Genomic DNA, 17,794 nt, shown 5'->3' with positions numbered 1-17,794 from the left:
GCGAACTGACACATTAATCACATGCGATTGTGTTACATTCACATGCTCCAACGGCGAGCTTAACCATGTTTGCCGACATCCTCGGCACGTCAGCGTCTGGATCAAAAGGCTGTAATCAGATACTCGTGGCATTTCTTTCTTGTGAAAAACCGCTTGAGCAAGAGCCTAAAGCTGAAACACTCACTAAGAAAGCTGAAATCGAGTTAGTGTCGCGTCTGTTGTTTTCCACCCCCTTCTCTGTCTCTCCCTCTGTTTATTCCTGGCTGCTAAGATACAGTCTAACAAACGACCTATATTACAGAAAAAAACCTTGTCTATTCCGTCCCTCCACATTAATTTGCAACCAATTGAACTCTGTTTCTTCATATTCATTTAGAACAAAGTACAAGGGGTGTGTTAATGTTTCGTAAAATCCAGTAGAATAAACAAGATTAAATTTTGTAGACAGACTGCATTAGAGACAATGAGAAAGATTGCAGTAAAGTTCCAGTTCAAAATGCCAGATGAAACATTTGATCAGGTTCCTTTCTAACGTGTGAGATTTGACACCAGGCCTGGTAAAAAAAATTTCCGTCCAGATGTAAATAGAAAGCACCATTTTCAAAAGTGGTATCATTGTTACCTAAAATACTTAGCAAACTGCTATATATACCATCTATCTCATATTGGCAAAACATACTGATTGATAACTTGAACTTATATTCAAATAAAATTTTACATTAACAAACTCAAACCTTTTTTTATTCACCTTGCTTGAAAGCAAGGGTGCCATTTCATTCGAGAAGGGATGTGAGCATCTGTCAAAAGATTAGTCAAATAAAGTGAGACTGGGGGAAGGGGGGCAGGGCGGGTTCCAGAGCGGACCCTTAATAAAAGAAAATTTGAAGACGCTTTTACACTAGGCATGATTAATTAGTATGCACTGATGATACTGCATTCTAAACAGTGGTCCACTTCCATGTTCAGGTATGATTGGCTGTCATATCTCATTCAATTCCTGTCTGTGTAAGCCGTACCATGCAAGAGACCACCTTTACCAGCACGGTTCCCGAGCCCGGAACACGTTCGTCCTCACTGATCGACATGAATTGGATTTTGGGGCCAAGTGTTATTGTGTGGACAACTGGAAAATGATCCAGGGTCCCTAATATGAAAACTCCTGAGAAATCCAGATGCCTAATTTTCTGAAAAGAAGACTTTACCATGCGGTTGACTGATGATTCATACAAACTTTAATTGATGTTAAAATGTAATGTTTCTGTGCAACATGCAGAATGGCTGGCGGATCTACATAAATTGTCGGAGTCTTTATCAGTCCAGGTCCTGGATTAGCTCCATCCTAGACATTCTTGTGTTTTAGACTTTCCTTTAACACACAAACCTCATTCAGAGAAGGAAGCAGGGAAACACCTGAAACTGAGAAACACTGAACGAACATACATTGTGAAAACGCTATATTCACTATAGGTCTATTTAACCAGAACATCATACAGTATATACACACACAGGCATACCCTTCCCAACAACTTCTTTCATGTATTTGACTATGCAAAATTTTTCAAATTTGAATGTCATGGTGTCAATTTTCGTTACAATCACATGCAGCCTGCCTAAATTATTAAAGCTAGGTTTGGATATGTAACAATCCACATTTTACCATTTTACCACCTTTACAGAGTTTATAAAAGCACATTTATGGCACAATGACACATTGGAATGAAGCTTTGTTTTCCCCTGGGCAAGCATTCAATACTTTTCCACAGGCTTTGTACAAGTTATGCCCAGTATATTACAGTGAAACCTCGGATTGCGAGTGTTCCGCAAGACGAGCAAAGATTTTTAATAAATTTTGACCTGGAAAAGTTTTGGTTTATAAGTACTGCATACTGTGTAAGACGAGAAGGGGGAGAGGGGAGCCTACTTTAGATTCACACACTCACACACACACACACACACACACACACACATTTGGGCTGTGTAACAAATAATTTGATTTTCCATTATTTCTTATGTAAAAATTCTATTTAGTTTACGAGTGTTTTGGAATATAAGCCCGCTCCTGGAATGAATTATGCTCGTAATCCAAGGTTCCACTGTGTATTCTATTTGGAATGAAGTTTCATCTTGATTTGATTTCAACAAACACTCATGGTGCTGATCTTTTCACCAAGTTTCCCATATCTATCTTAAAGTATAGTATGGTTAATATTTTTGATATACTGTACACACTTCAGCATGCTTGCAAATGTAATTTTGCAATAAACGCAGTTAAGATGACTTTTTATTTTCTTTTGCTACCGGAGCATAACATAAGCAAACAAAGATAATGATCGGAAACTCTACAGCTGAATGATTCCCTGTCTAATCACGTTATCAGTGAGCTCCAATTTCCCTAAAGAGAGAACATTTCCTCATTGGCTGTGCAACAGTGCTCTTACCTTCACGACTAGGTGAAGCAAACGAAAATGAATGCCTTAAAGAATGTGACTTTTTGTTTTCAACGAAGCCTCCCTTTCAGCTCAAACAAGGTGTTTCCTCCATTCTGTGTAAACGCTGTTAGGCTGTTCATGTAAAAATCCCAGGAGATCAGCAGTGTTGGTTTCACCGACAACCACGCCAAAATCAATGTCGAGATCATATTTTTCCATAAATTTTCCCCTAACATTAACAACAGCTTTTTGCCGGCACAACCCTGCCGGAATGTACAGCTCTTCTTATTAACTTTTAAGTGTATAGTAAAATTGCAATTAAAATTATAAACAACATCCAGCTCTGTGTTTTTGTATCAGGTCATTTGAAGCAGATTTGACTGATTCTGTGCTGGATTATGAATTTATAAAGCCTTGTGACTCAGATATGATTAGGTCTGGTGTTATTTTGTACCATTTGATTATTGCGTATTATGTGCTTATTAACAGGGATTTTTCCCCTTTCGAGCAATGGGTGCCTCGACAAGCCTTGAAAATGCTTGAGTAATTAGCAAACAAGATAAAAACTACAAGAATATATAAAAAAGAGAGACAGACAGAGAGAGACTAAATGCTGCATTTTAGTACATGTAGCTGTTCGTAGTATAGATTGATAAATAGGGTGCTTAAGCTTATAAAGACACCGCACCCCCATTCCCAGTGTGTGCGTGTGTGAGAGAGAAAGAGAGTGTGTGAGTGTGTAAAGGGGGAATTGCACAAGCTTCACGGCACCATTCAAGCAATGTTTACAACACTTCATACTGACCTGGCTGACCTTTTTGTTCCACTGTCAGAACATCCCCACCACTTTCTATTGACATTTTCAAAAACATTCCCATCCTGCTCGCAGTCCTAAAACCTTATACGCGACTCATCCTGCTGATTAGCAGATGAAGGGAACAGGAAATCTGGCGACTGAAGTGCTCGGTCTTTTCCGCTTTTCACATACACAAACAAAGCACGGTACACCCTGGTGGCTCACTACGATGTCTTGTACAACACTGACTGTGTGCCTGAGCGTGTTAAACTCACCGAGCTTGGGATCGAACCTCCAGGCGGGAATGTGGTCATTCTCTTTCAAGCCGCTGTTCGCAGGGAGAGGAAAACTCACACTGATTGGCTCGCTGACGTGAAGCTCTGCCCCATCGCTGCCTAAAAGGTGAACGCTGATGGCGGCTACAGGGGTCAGCTCAAACCTGCGGTCGCTGCCTACCGGCGAGAGAGAGACAAAGTGAATAAGGCGATGGGCGAGGTGCGATTGAAAACTATGTGTGAGTAGAACAAAAGGAAGGCGGGGAGAAAAGAAATATATAATGCACAAGACCCTTTTAGCCATTCGGGTAATGGTACATCCTACAATGATAAAACTAATTGGCAAATTCAGTCCTGCGAGACCAATACAGAGGATCAAATGGATCAAATATGGCGGTGGTGCTACACACGAGAGTATTTAAAAATGCATGACTTACTGTTACCCTTTATGGATCATACGTCTACACTAGACAACAAGGAGCCTTCTTTTAATTATTGTTGCTATCTTTATTATTGATAGAAAAAACACATATCTAAAATAGCCTGTGCTGAAAATTACATTCTAGTAGAATTTAAACATCTGCAATCAATATAAGATGACTCCAAGCCATCAGGCTATTCTCTGTAATGCATTCCAGCCAGAGTTGGAATTAGAGTGGTGATGTAAAATGGATGGATCATAATATTATCCCACAGCACCTTTAAATTCTTAGAGAAGGAGTCAGCAATCCTGGAGAAATATTTTCGTCAGAAGCTGAGCTTGTGTCATCAAGCCTCCTGTTACTGATCGCCTGGAATAGAATTGTGTGTCTGCGGCACTTTCTTTTGTTCCCCAGAGTTTCCCCTACACAGGGACTTTAAGTATTTTAGACAATAAAAAAACGTCGCTGTTTCTTTTTAATCCTACAGGGGTCGCTCTAAACTATCCACACATTTGGTATGGCAGATGAGATACTGTACAGAGATGCATGCTACTAAGTTTAAATGGAGCGTTTTGTTTTATTTAATTTCAAGTTAAATGTTAAACTTTTGGATTTAAGGTTATTTTATATAGTTTAAATGCTGCCATAAAAACATTTTTCAGTTGTTCCACTCGGCACAGAATGTCTAAGGCTGATTGCTCGTGGCTGATCAAGCTGAAAACCACAGATCGAATGGTGCATCTTTATTATAAATGTAATGAATTATTTCCGATCGGTTTTGGAGTCAATGTGGTGATACACAAATCCGCACACATAGGACTCGAAATTCATATCTGAATTTCTAAAGGTAAAAACGAACACAGGGCCTTGCACGATGGATCTGCCACGTAAATTGATTAATGATTTTTCTCCCCAATTTTCTCTCATTTATCAATACTCTTTACCCTGCAATCAATTGCCTTTCCCATCATGCAGCAGTGAGGAAAGAAGCCATTCCTGCTGTTCACCTAAGGGTTTAAAGCCAGTCATTCAAGTAAAACTGTGCTAATCGTCTATAAGTAAACGTGTAAAAGCACAGGGAAGGGGAATCACAAAGGACAAACTGATCCAATATTATCACAATACCTAGAAGCCGATTCGATTTGTATTGCAAATCTATCTTGCAAATATAATTTTACAAACAAATACAAGGTGTACAACGTGTTGTGCGTGTTCATCTACTGATCCACATTTTGTTTGCTATTTTTTGTTTTGTTTAACAGATTCAGAGCACAAGACATGGAAAAGGGAACTGCGGCTGTTCTCACGAGGCTACGTCTCGGTATGACGGTGACCTGGAGATGTTAGGAGACTCTTCTCTTCCTGTGTGTAATCACCAAGGACTTTACACATGTTAAGAGAAGAGCTTATTATCTCACATCATCTCCAGGTTACCGTCATGCCGAGACGTAACCTTGTGAGAATACCCTTTAACCTTTTCCCGTCTCTTTCGTTTCCCTTTTCTGTCCCTTGTATTCTTGAATAGAACGCAGGACTTGTAATAGGATTTTGATACATTGGTGTATTAAGAGCACACCTGTTGAGTTTGAAAGCAGTCGACAGAGATGACAGAGAGTGTGTGTGTGTTTGTATGTGTGTGTGTGTGTCCATTGTGTTACTTGTGCTGTTCGAGCCGAGGCCCTGCAGGTACGGGAAGTGCTGTGTGTTCTGCCCCGAGTGAGTCACAGTGAGGAAGGCGGTCAGGTTGGTGTAGGTAGCATTAGGAGGAAGACTTAGAGCTCGCCTCTGGAACTGAACCCACGGCTGAAGCCTCGATCCTGGACACAGAACATATGCAGTACTCGCACAACGTAATTATATATATATATCAATTTAGTGTAGTCTTCGAACAACTTTCCTTACAGAAAGAATAAATTACGAGGTGAAATATTGAGTGCCTTAATTTACATTTCCAGATTACATGTATCAATTTTAAAGGGCATTTCAAACACACACAATATGTATTATAGAATATGGATTTTTAAAAATATTATTGATTTATTTAGGGTCTAAAAAAAAAGTCATTTTTATATCTTAAAAAATGTTACTAAGGTTACAATAGCAACTTAAGACACAAAATGTATCAATATAAATCAATCATATACTCTGTTTGAATATTCAAATTATTATAATTATTTTCAATTCATAAAATGATAAAATATGATGATATCCTCTTACACACATCCACTGTGTCTTATTTTACATAGACACAAGACTTGAACCGTATCAGATTCCACCTCAGCCAGACAACATTTTATGAAATATTAAGGGTAATATAATAATATAATAATAATATAATAATAATATAATAAGGCAAATAATAATAGGAAAATAATCCGTCATTAAATGCCTCATTATCGATCTGCGTTATGACACACTCTTTACAACAACAACAAAAGTAGCAAAAGCTAGGGAAACCATTTTCATCATAAATTTTATAACAGACACTATTGCTCATTGCTTTATTTTTATTACGATGACACAATATACTGCACATGTTGTCTGGGTACATATTGTAATACGAGTTGTGCATCAGCTCATTAAGTCTTCATCCTGCTTTTGGGAGGCTGGGAGTCTCGCCAGTGGAAAAAATAAATAAAATAATCGATTCAATGATTCCAGTCATTGAAAGTTAAATTACTGATTAGACGACACCGAAAAGGTCTCCGACAAACACCGCATGCAAAATTGTTTCAGTTAAAGAGAGTGTTATAGATAAAGAGACAGTAGATACAATTTATTTTAAAGATGTATCCGGCTTCAACTTTACCCACGGGGCAAACCTACAGTTCTGAGAAAAAATAAATAAATTAAATAAATAAATAAATAAATAAATAGTCAGATGCGGAAATGCCAAAATATTAACTGTAGGTGGGTACGATAACTGTAAGTGACTTTTAATGCAACTCACTCACTCACACACTCTCACACTCACACACACTCACACACTCACTCACACACTCACACACACACTCACTCACTCACTCACTCACACACTCACTCACACACTCACTCAGACACTCACTCAGACACTCACTCAGACACTTACACACTCACTCAGACACTCACTCAGACACTCACTCAGACACTCACTCAGACACTCACTCAGACACTCACTCAGACACATACTCACACACACACTCACACACACACTCACACACACACTCACACACACACACTCTCACACACACTCTCACACACACTCTCACACACACTCTCACACACACTCTCACACACACTCTCACACACACTCTCACACACACTCACACACACACTCACACAGACACTCACACAGACACTCACACACACACTCACACAGACACTCACACAGACACTCACACAGACACTCACACAGACACTCACACAGACACTCACACACTCACACACACACACACACAGACACTCACACAGACACTCACACACTCACACACACACACACACACACACACACACACACTCACACACACACTATCTTCATGCCTCCCCCTCTAAACCGAGTAGAGCTGTAGATCATGGATCCGTGGCCCTCCTGTACGGCTCTGGAGACTGATGATGTCATCGAGTTTCCATTGCATTCCACAGACATGACAGCGAGTCGTAGCCGCCCCACACCACAGTTCAACACTGCAGCGCAACACAACCAGGTGCTCTTATATACACACACACACACACACACTCACACACACAGACACGCGCACACACAGACAGTTAATCCAAAGTAGTCTAATGAACAGATTAGAGATCCTTAAACACTGCTGGGGTATCCGCACCCTACAGTCATGCACACACACACACACACACACACACACACACACACACCATCTGCCATTACAATTGTGCCATATTCAGCTCCTCGTCTATCTGTTCGTCAATGAGATCCCCAAGGAGCACTTCCTTTATTTCTCCCCTCCTTCTTTAAGTGTTTATTCCCCCATCCTCCTTTCTCTTTCTTTTCTTTAGGATTTCCCTGGGATGCTTGCTCTCTCTCTCTCTCTCTCTCTCTCTCTCACACACACACACACACGCACACACGCACACACACACACAATCAGCTTTATCAGCATTATAAGAAGATTCTGTCCTGGAGAAAACTTTCACCCTGAAGCAGCAGGTGTGTGAATCCAAGTGTGTGTTTTAATGTAGGTGTGTGTACATGTGTGTGTAGCATGAGGCAGGGCGCCTCTTACTGTGCAGCAATACTGCGGCAGATGGGGTGAAATCTCTCCTAGGTTTATGTGTGTGTGTGTGTGTGTGTGTGTGTGTGTGTGTGTGTGTGTGTGTGTGTGAGATTATTGTCCCCTTATGTAAGGTTATAACTACAAGGGTACACCAGAGGCACCCTGAGAAAAGTGTACATTTGTGTGTGTTTTTTAGGGAAATGAGTTACAGTAGTTGAATAAAAACAGAACACTAGGAGTCTCTAAGGCACATCAATCTCTATCCTCACACACAAACACACACACGCGCACACACCCTGTGCCTTCAAGAGGACAGACTCTTTGTCCAACCCGAATGGCCTGCTATGGCCACACCCCTAAACTCTCCATCAGTGAGACACTCTCCTGATCTGTGTGTGTGTGTGTGTGTGTGTGTGTGTGTGTGTGTGTGTGTGTTATTGTACACAGATTACACTTTTAGGCTAAGAGGAGTGGAACCTTATACAGGTGTCTGTTGTTGTAGCCCCTGACATACTGTGCAGCAGAGATAAATCTTTAAGTTTAGATGACTTTAATTTAAGTAGTAGAGTCCCTCTCGTTCTCACACACACACACACACACACACTTTTCTTACCTTGATATCCAGAGACGATTTGTACCTCGTCGTCATACACCATCAAAGTAGCAGCTCTCTCAGGGAGAAGATCCAAGCTCAGCGATGAGAAGACTAGAAACACACACACACACACACACACACATGTTGGACATTGCATATGCAGAATACTGAATAGTTTTTCCAGCACTTGCACTGTTTTATTTCTTTAACAATGTCATATACATTCTTTAATCCATTCATATTTACATGGAACACAATAAGAAGACAAACCCCTTCAGCCATGCCCCACAACCCTGCCCCCTCCTTTATTCCCCTTTCTGGTTCTCTCCAGGGACTCAACGCAGGTGGTCCATTACCCTCCACGTTTATCACACTGAGCAGCTCATCTCGCTAACGAGATCTGAGCAAAAGGTGAACACTTAATCCTAGCCAATTACAATTATCGTACCAGGCAGCCTGGTCGGTTTCCAAGGGGCGGAGTTAGGGACGTAGCCTCGCTTGGTAGCTGTGATGACGAGCAAGTCCCCCAGGCGATACGGGAACCTGACGAAGATGTTCCCGTCGTTGCCGGAGGTCTCCCTAGCGACAGGGGTGTGATTGGCGAAGACCTCCACGGTGGCATCGGAGAGCGGCTGGTGAGTGCTGGCGTCGCTCAGGTGGACCTTCAACGCCACTTCTGGGCAAGGACACAGAAATGAGAATTAAAGTCTGGATCGAACGATCACATGCGTTGTGTGTGGATATATATGTGAAAATAAAGAAATAAAATATTGTAAACTTTCATGCACAACCACATTGATTCCAAAAATCGATTTTTAAATAATTTATTACATTTATTATAGCGACGCACTAGCCGATCAGCCAGTGCCGAGCTTCTAAGTGGGGCAACAGAAACGCATTTTTCATGACAGTACAGTATCAAACGTTGTGTGTGCTAAAAAGCCTTCGATCTGCTAATCAGCATTGAAATACGCGAGTTAAAAGTTGCGCGCGCAGACAAAAGAAGCAGCCTGTGGCCGCGTGCTCACGACTGATCAACACGCGCTTAAGACTTTAAAGGCATTTGGTGGTGCACTCTAAACTATTCACATTGTTTATAAAGTTGTTTTAGAAATTATAACTAAGGCAGTTGACATAAATACAGTAAATGTAACTTTTTATTGAATTTTATTTAAAGTTAATTAAACTTTTTTGTTTAAATGCTGTGCTTGGTTTTTAAGTGAGAAACCTGCTGAATAAAGCTAAGGTTAAGGCATTGGACTACGGTTCGGAAGATCCCAGGTTTAAACCTCACGACCACCAAGTTGCCACTGTTGGGCCCTTGAGCAAGGCCCTTAACCCTCAACTGCTTAGATATATAATGAGATAAAACTGTAAGTTTCTCTGGATAAGGGCGTCTGCCAAATGCCTGAATGTTAATGTATAGAATCGCAATATTAATGGTATCGGCACATAGGTTTCGGAATAATATCATATCAGTTGGTCCCTGACAATTTCCATCCTTAATATTTAACACAGCTCGATAGATTTTGTTCTTAAAATGAATCTATTAATATTAATAATAAGTGCATAATGAGAATATAATTTGTATAGTGAGAACACCTATATACATGTATAATTTTATTTAAAAAATAAATAAATGAATCACCACACAAAAGAATACATGACTAAATATTTACCCCATCTTTAGAATGTACGTGCTGCAATACAGGATCTGTCATATCAGCCTCACCAACATAACCCGAATTCCAGCTTTAAACATATTCTCCTGCACGGAAATTGCTTTATCAGCAGAACAGGAACACCAACTTGCACTTATCAAATCTTCTTCCAAGGAAAAAAAACAAAAATCAGAAGCAGCATCAAGCTCTATTTTTCTTTTTGTCATTACCAAAATAAGAGATTGTTCTGGACATGCCTACGGGAACTAAAATCACTCCTGTGTCCAGGAAGTAAACTCGCGCAACACGACTCTAATACGTTCCCATGCTAATATACAGTAGTAACGTTAAAGCCTCGTTTAAGCAGCTATAATCTCTTACAATCATAAAGATCCATTTCACACGTAGCTCAAAAACCTTCATCTCCCTGCCTTACCACCCACTAAAACCTTGAAAACCAAGAAAAATTAATTACACGTAAAATGCTCCTCTCATCATGCTGCAGGTTCTTCATGTTTTCTCCATTTACTCCAAGAGTGATGGAAAAGCCGCAGAGATAACCCCGTCCGTTTCCTGTTTAGCAGCCAATAGCAACACGCACTCAGAACAATGGGCTGCTTTTCCTTCCTCCAGGAAATTCCAGGTTTGTTTTGGAAGCCAGGGTGAAAGCACACTTCCTGTGGAAGCCAGAGCTTCTCGTAAAAGTTGGACTTGATCCTAAAATCCTGGAAAATGATTATTCTAAGCTACAGCGTGCTGTTAAAATGGATCGTTTTTCCAAGCAGTCTGACATAGCCACTGTGTATTTATGGCTAAACTAGCATGTAGTTCTGATTATAAGGTCGGTGTAGTCAACAGGTTATTATGTTCTTATATTACTACGCTGGGTATAAAGAACTTAGAAAGGTCATGGCATGTCTTTAACCAGACACGATGTTAGTAGAATTAGCCTTGTCGTTTTGCCATGGCTGTTCAAAAAACAAAAGTTGTAGCATGTTCTTATATCACAAATGTTGCCAAGAGACTATGATAAATAAAAATGGCACGGAATCTATTGTGCATAGTTCAAAGAGTACACATTCGCCAAAAAAGTGAAAAGGACACATCGTCTGTACCACTTTATCCTGTATACGGAGTAGCGAGGAGCCTGGAGCCTATCCCAGGAGACGTAGGGCATGGGCAATTTGGGAGCAGCAATCTGTATATCTGTAGGAGGAAACCGTTGTACCTGGAGGAAAACCACCGAGCATGGGGAGAACATGCAAACTCCATGCACACAGACCCGAGGTGGGAATCAAACCCAGGATGCGCAAGGTGACCATGCTAACCACTAAGTCACCAGAATACAGTTATGAGAGTAAAAACCTCCCTTTATCTCTCTATATAATCCCCTGCTACACTAATCCACTTATTTTACTAGTGCTTGAACACCTTCAAGGTAGAAAGTCTTCTTAGTGATCAGACTACCTGCTTCACCTCTAAAACACTGGCCTCCCAGGAATTCCTTAAATGGCCCAAACATATTGAAATAGCTTGAGTGCGATCAGGACTGTATGAGGGATGTGGCAGCCACGTTCTTGTAATGTGTATGATTGTGTGTACTGTTCCCGTAAAACATTTAAATGTTTTACTGTGGCTAAGAGTTTCATAACCGTACTGTGCTCTTCTGTAGTCTTCTGTAAATATTAATAGGTTTTACACCTTTGAACCTTGTTTCCTGGCTACCTGGTTGGAATGATAGCTACAGCTGTAAATCATAATTAAATCCTCAATTCAATTCAATTAGATTGTTGAGCATTGCGATTTTTCAATCGATTTTATTCAATAGTATGAATATGATTTGTCTCAAGCAGCGATATTTCTTACACGTTTTGAAGGATTAAAAACAACCAGCTTATAGTTTTATTAATGAGCTTTGAAATGCTGTTAATAAAGTTTGTGCCTCTTTGTGCAAGGATGAAATTTCTTTATCGCATCTCCCAGCTTGTGGGCCAGGGATGGGAAACACCAGAAACAAATGTTATTGTAAAAACAAATTCATAAAAAAAATTTATGCATTTTGAAGCTGATGTATTGCCACACAAAAAAAGTTACAATGCATCACTGCATTAATTTTCCCCCCTATATCTATTGGGGGCTGGGATCAAAGCACAGGGTCGGCCATGATCCACACCCCTGAGTCAGACTGGTTTAAGGGCCCACAATGGCACCCTGGTGGAGGTGGGGATTGAACTGCCGACCTTCTGATCAGTAACCCAGACAGAGCCTTAGCCCGCATGAAACTTAAAGCTCAGATCCCCAATCTCTTTTTTTTTCCCTTAGGAAAGCCATTTTTGAAAATAAGTCAGTTTTTATTATGTTATCATTATAAGCTGAAAGAAAGAACAGAAACATGGCTTGTACGGTCAAAACATGAACTATGTACAGCACTGCTTAGCCTTAATTAGACAATTGTTCAATTTCATCTATAGTACCTCTGCGAGTTTGAAAACCGTTGTGTGTGAATAAATTTTGGAACATGCTGGGAATGGCGGTAGAAATAGCAGTGCAATAGATTTACAACCGTCAAAGATGTTACACAACCAAAGGGCGAGTCCAGAGGGAGGGGATGGTCCAGATTGTGGGATGAGAACCACTGTCGTAAGGAATTCGACCCAGTAAAGGGAAATGAAAGGGCAAATGGAAATAGATAGAAATGTGTATTTATTTTTTATTCTATAATGAGCTAACAGTAAGTGTGTTATTTTATTCTTAGAAGTACAGCTGGGATTTTGCTTTATTCGTTTTTACCTCCTGAAAAGCACCATTTGATCTCTCGCCATGACGTCTTTTTTCCACTTGACTCTGTGGGAAAACCACAGACCTGGCAACACAGCACTGCAGTGTCACTAGTTAGACTTCCCTAGCGGCCTGTCGATGGGACAATGAGAGTCAGCGCTTACTCGATGCAGGCAAGCGCGTGTTTGTGTGTGTGTGGATTCAATCCAGTAACCAGTGTGTGTGTTAAGGAGGTTATGCTCTTTTTCTCGCGCTGACAGATCGATACAGAGAAGCTAAAAAGAAGAAAAAAAAGAAGGGATTTCATTTCAAAGCGACACTATTTAGGATAGTGTGTTAATGTAAATGATAAGAGCATCTGTTTCATACACTATTGATTGTAACCATAAACATCTAAAGTTTATCACTTTGTTCTTTGATTAAAAAAAAAAGATGGTTGGAAAACTGCCATACTGTAGGAACTATTACACACTTTGTGGCATGCAAAACATTTCCTCTAACAGCACACCATGAAGTTTTTTATTCTGGGTTGACGTTTTAACACGGGACACGCAAAGACAAATATACTGTAAACACGCCTTTGACAGACTACTGGGACTGTCTAGTAAACCCACATTTGTTTATATATAAACTGCGATAACTTTCCTACTGAGAACAACCAGTCGGGCAACACACACACATGACCAGACACGCACCCGTGTTCCTTTGCTAGCACAGGTGCAGGTCAGGTGGATCATTGTTTCTGCTGTGTTTACTTAACAACCAGTGCTTTTCTCCAAAGAACAACACACTCTCGCAGTCTGTCCTGAACAGAAATAGCCCGGTAATGCTGACGCTGGGTTTTTTGATGCGTGAGGGCTGAGTGCTGACCTGCAAACAGACCTGAAAGTTGCCAGACGTGATCGATCCTCTCTCGCTCTGTCTCTCTTTTAGGATCTCTATGTATAATGCATAGTGTAGCTCCTAAACTGTTCATCCAGAGTCAAGATCAAAGCAAAATTAGCAAAAGCAATCTGGCTCATCAAGTACAGTGAGAGTAAAGATGATACAGTTACAGTGGGATACAAGAATACAGTGTAAAGTAGCTTATAGGAACAAATTAGTGAAACTAAGTGACTAACAAATATTAATTCAATTATATTCAGTTTTGTTAAAAACGAATCTAAATGCATGGATGGGCGTATAAATGATAAAACAGGGTGGATGCATATATGGACATTTAGATGGACAGAAACAAGGATAGATAGATGTATGGATAATAAAACTGTATGAATGGAAGCGGATGGGTGAGATAACTGGCTGTATAAATGATAAACGCTGATGCATGAAAGCATGGATGTGTGGATAGATGGAACAATGGTCAGATAAATGATAAAGATAGATGGATGGATGGATAGATAAATGGGAAAGCTGTATGTAGTGAAGGATCAATTGATAAATGGGTGGGTGTATAAATGATGTAAGAGGATAAAGGGATGGCTGTATTAAATGATACACATGGACCATGGACCATGAATGAACCGATAGATGGGTCCATAACTTGAATATATGGATGGATGAATGATGAAACTGATTATGGATTATAGGGTGACTGGATGAATGGATGTATAACTAAGGTAAATGAATGGATGGGTGGGTGGATGGCTGAATAGATGAATATGTAAATGATAAACGTGGATAGAGAAACAGATAATGCATGGATGGATTTACTGATGCTATATTGTGCGTATACATGATAAAAGTAAATAAGTGGATGATGGATGTGTGTGTAGATAATAAAAATAGATAAATAAATGGATGACAAAAACTGTATGGATGGCACTGTGGATGGGTAGATGGATGGATGAATGAATGGATGGATGGATTTATTGATGCAAGAATGTGTGCATATATAATAAAAGTGGATAAGATGATGATGTATGGAGAGATGGAGCAGAGATGGAGACATTGAGGTTCTCTTTGGGAGTGTCAAGGATGGATTGAATCAATAATGAGTCCATCAGAGAGAAAACCATGTTAGATGTTTTGGACATGTTCTGAGGTTGGAACTGCCAGGCAGGAGGTCTAGATGAAGATCAAAGAGGAAATTTATAGATGTAGTGAGAAAGGACATGAAGTTAGCTGGTGTGAGGGAAGATGACGCAGAGAATAGGGTTAGATGGAGGCAGATGATTTGCTGTGGTGTCCCCTTTAAGGGAACAGCTGAAAGAAAAAGAAGAAGATGAATAGATACAGATGTATATGTAAAAAATTAGGGGATGATTAAATAAATGGATTTATTTAATGTAAGAATTTATATATACATAATAAAATGGACTATCAACCTTATGATAACTCCTCCTGAACTCCAGGACCAGTCTTTATAAACAGTTCTGAGAGAGCAGTCAAAGACAAACAGTGATGCATAAATGTAGCTCTCATATTCCATCCCCCCCTGGTTAGGGGTACTAGGACTGCTGCCTGGAGTCTGTACTGGGGGTAATGTCCATAGACAAGCACCCAGTGACCAGACCACCTACATAATCAACTTGGGCTCAGCCCACTTTTGTACTCCCCATTTATTAGATGAATGGTGAGGGTCAGGTGAAACGCCAGTCATTTAGCAGACATAAACGGTCTTCAGATGGACTAGACCTTTAAACTGGTAATCAAAGTACAGTATGAGAACATGGAACGTTGCTCTCGTGGAAATGTGGGAGATGAAAACGACATAAAAAGGACATGTCTTTATATATCTGCACAGTACAGGCTTTGATAAGAAACCTCTTGATCTTTCTCCTGCTCTGGAGTTCCCAGGGGAGATACGCCATGGGCGAGTGTGGGAATACACTCCACTCCCAAGCTGAGGGCCTCGCAGTTGGACTTGTTCCCAGTGGACACGAAGGTTGCCCCTATGAGGTTTCATGTCTCAGGGAGAAACACAGAGTGCTGTTTGTGTGTATGCAACAAACAGTATTTCAGAGGATTCAGGTTTCTTGGAGAAGGTGCCTCAGGTCACTGATTTCAATGTTCATACTTAACAAATGAGCGAATACACAAATACGGTTTACAAAAATATGCTTTAACAAATAAGCAACATGCAGGACAAAATCAATGACAAGGGTGCAACTGCTGTCATGGAAATAAACTGTCCTTTACTAAGGAATTTTTAAGGTCTCACCCTTATTATTACAAGATGTCATAGGGGAACAAGTAATACCAAGACAGAAATGAAACTGTAATACTAATAACCTTTATTAAACATTTCCTTGCATAACCCTGAGGAGGAATTTTCTCCCTACAAAACTATTTCAGAGATTTCATACTTTCATCTCAGTTGAGCATACTGACTTGATTCTGACTTGGTCGTGCCAAGACACTTATTTTATGCTTTGTGTAAATTATTTGTTTGTTGATTTACTTCTCTGGCTTGGCTCTTTGCTTCAGAGTATATATGGCTACCCTGATTCAACCCATGATGCACCCTCCACCACGCTTCACAACTACAGCAAAGCAATAGAGTTGCTGATATGCCACATACTGTACAGCATGTGTCAACAAACAGTTCAAGGGTTACTGGAGGCAAGAATTAAAAACAAAAAACAACACCAAACCAAAAAAAATCTGAACATAAAATTAAACCAAGGTTCAGACTCGTAAACAGCCCTCAGCCTCTTTCAGCACAGCATGGCATGTCTGGAAAGCAAACATTCCCAATAAAACACAACCAGTTAATGTGGAAAATCCCCACAGATGCTGGCAGGAGAGATTTACATTAACATGACCGCTCTGCAGATTCAACTCCATCCTGGATGGAAAAGAATCCTTTCCGCAGACTTGCAGGCATTAACTAAAATATTTACGCAACGATACAAAGACAACAAAACAAAAAAGTCTGGCTGTTCCAATAAATAATAAATCATAGCCATTTACTAAGAGTGTCATTTCACTGACCAATATCAACAACAATTTCTAAAAACAATTATGTGCCAGACATTAAGTTAATATAAGTATTACTTGATAATAAAATTTTTATTATTATTTTATTATTATTATTTTATGGAAATTCCTGTTATTAAAAAACAAAACGATTGTCAATCTGTTAGTAAGTTTGTTTTAGGTAAAGTTTAATTATATCGTCCATCATTTCCCGACGAACCTTCTCTGTTATAACATGTTACATTCTGTCTCAATAATGATTGTTTAGATCTTAACTAATGATGTAAAACAAGCCAATCCTAGCGCACAAAGGCAGGACTTGATATATTAGTGCTTTTTAGCAGAATTTAGCTAATGCCGTACCATAAAAAAATCATAAATTATTATATCCCAGTGTCATTGTCAATCTGAAACACATTTCTCTATCATTTTAAATTAATTTATTCATTCATTCATACATCCATATTCTATACCACTTATCCTATGATGTGGAAGGCCCAGTAGACATTGGGCATGAGGTGGGGAATACATGCCAATCCAGCATAGGGCGCGCACACACACACACACTAAGGGCAATTTGGGAATGCCAATCAACCAAACATGGCGTTCCTGAAACCCACCAAGGACGGGAGAGAACATGCAAACTCCATGCATACACACACCCAAGGTGGGAATCAAACCCTACACCATGGAGGTGTGAGGC

At 40.0% G+C, this 17,794-nt stretch overlaps 1 protein-coding gene across 4 annotated transcripts in view; it reads right to left on the bottom strand.

Annotated features, from left to right (window-relative positions):
• fam171a1 (family with sequence similarity 171 member A1) overlaps positions 1 to 17,794 on the bottom strand; it is a 37,774-nt gene that overhangs the window by 8,539 nt on the left and 11,441 nt on the right. Inside the window, exons 1-5 of one of the 4 annotated variants that reach the window (XM_053487945.1) lie at positions 10,871 to 10,932; positions 9,183 to 9,410; positions 8,753 to 8,845; positions 5,581 to 5,739; positions 3,501 to 3,677 (exon numbers count right to left, since the gene is read on the bottom strand). In XM_053487945.1, coding sequence (XP_053343920.1) covers positions 3,501 to 3,677; positions 5,581 to 5,739; positions 8,753 to 8,795 — 379 coding nt within the window. In that variant the 5' untranslated portion in view covers positions 8,796 to 8,845; positions 9,183 to 9,410; positions 10,871 to 10,932. Of the gene's footprint in view, positions 1 to 3,500; positions 3,678 to 5,580; positions 5,740 to 8,752; positions 8,846 to 9,182; positions 9,411 to 10,413; positions 10,813 to 10,870; positions 10,933 to 17,794 lie in introns of those variants that run through there. The other 3 variants (XM_053487947.1, XM_053487946.1, XM_053487944.1) reach the window with 3 other exon arrangements.

Source organism: Clarias gariepinus, chromosome 26 (assembly GCF_024256425.1).
Source record: "Clarias gariepinus isolate MV-2021 ecotype Netherlands chromosome 26, CGAR_prim_01v2, whole genome shotgun sequence".
In the NCBI taxonomy this organism is placed as follows: Eukaryota; Metazoa; Chordata; class Actinopteri; order Siluriformes; family Clariidae; genus Clarias; species Clarias gariepinus.
This window is presented reverse-complemented; position numbering and strand designations above follow the sequence as displayed.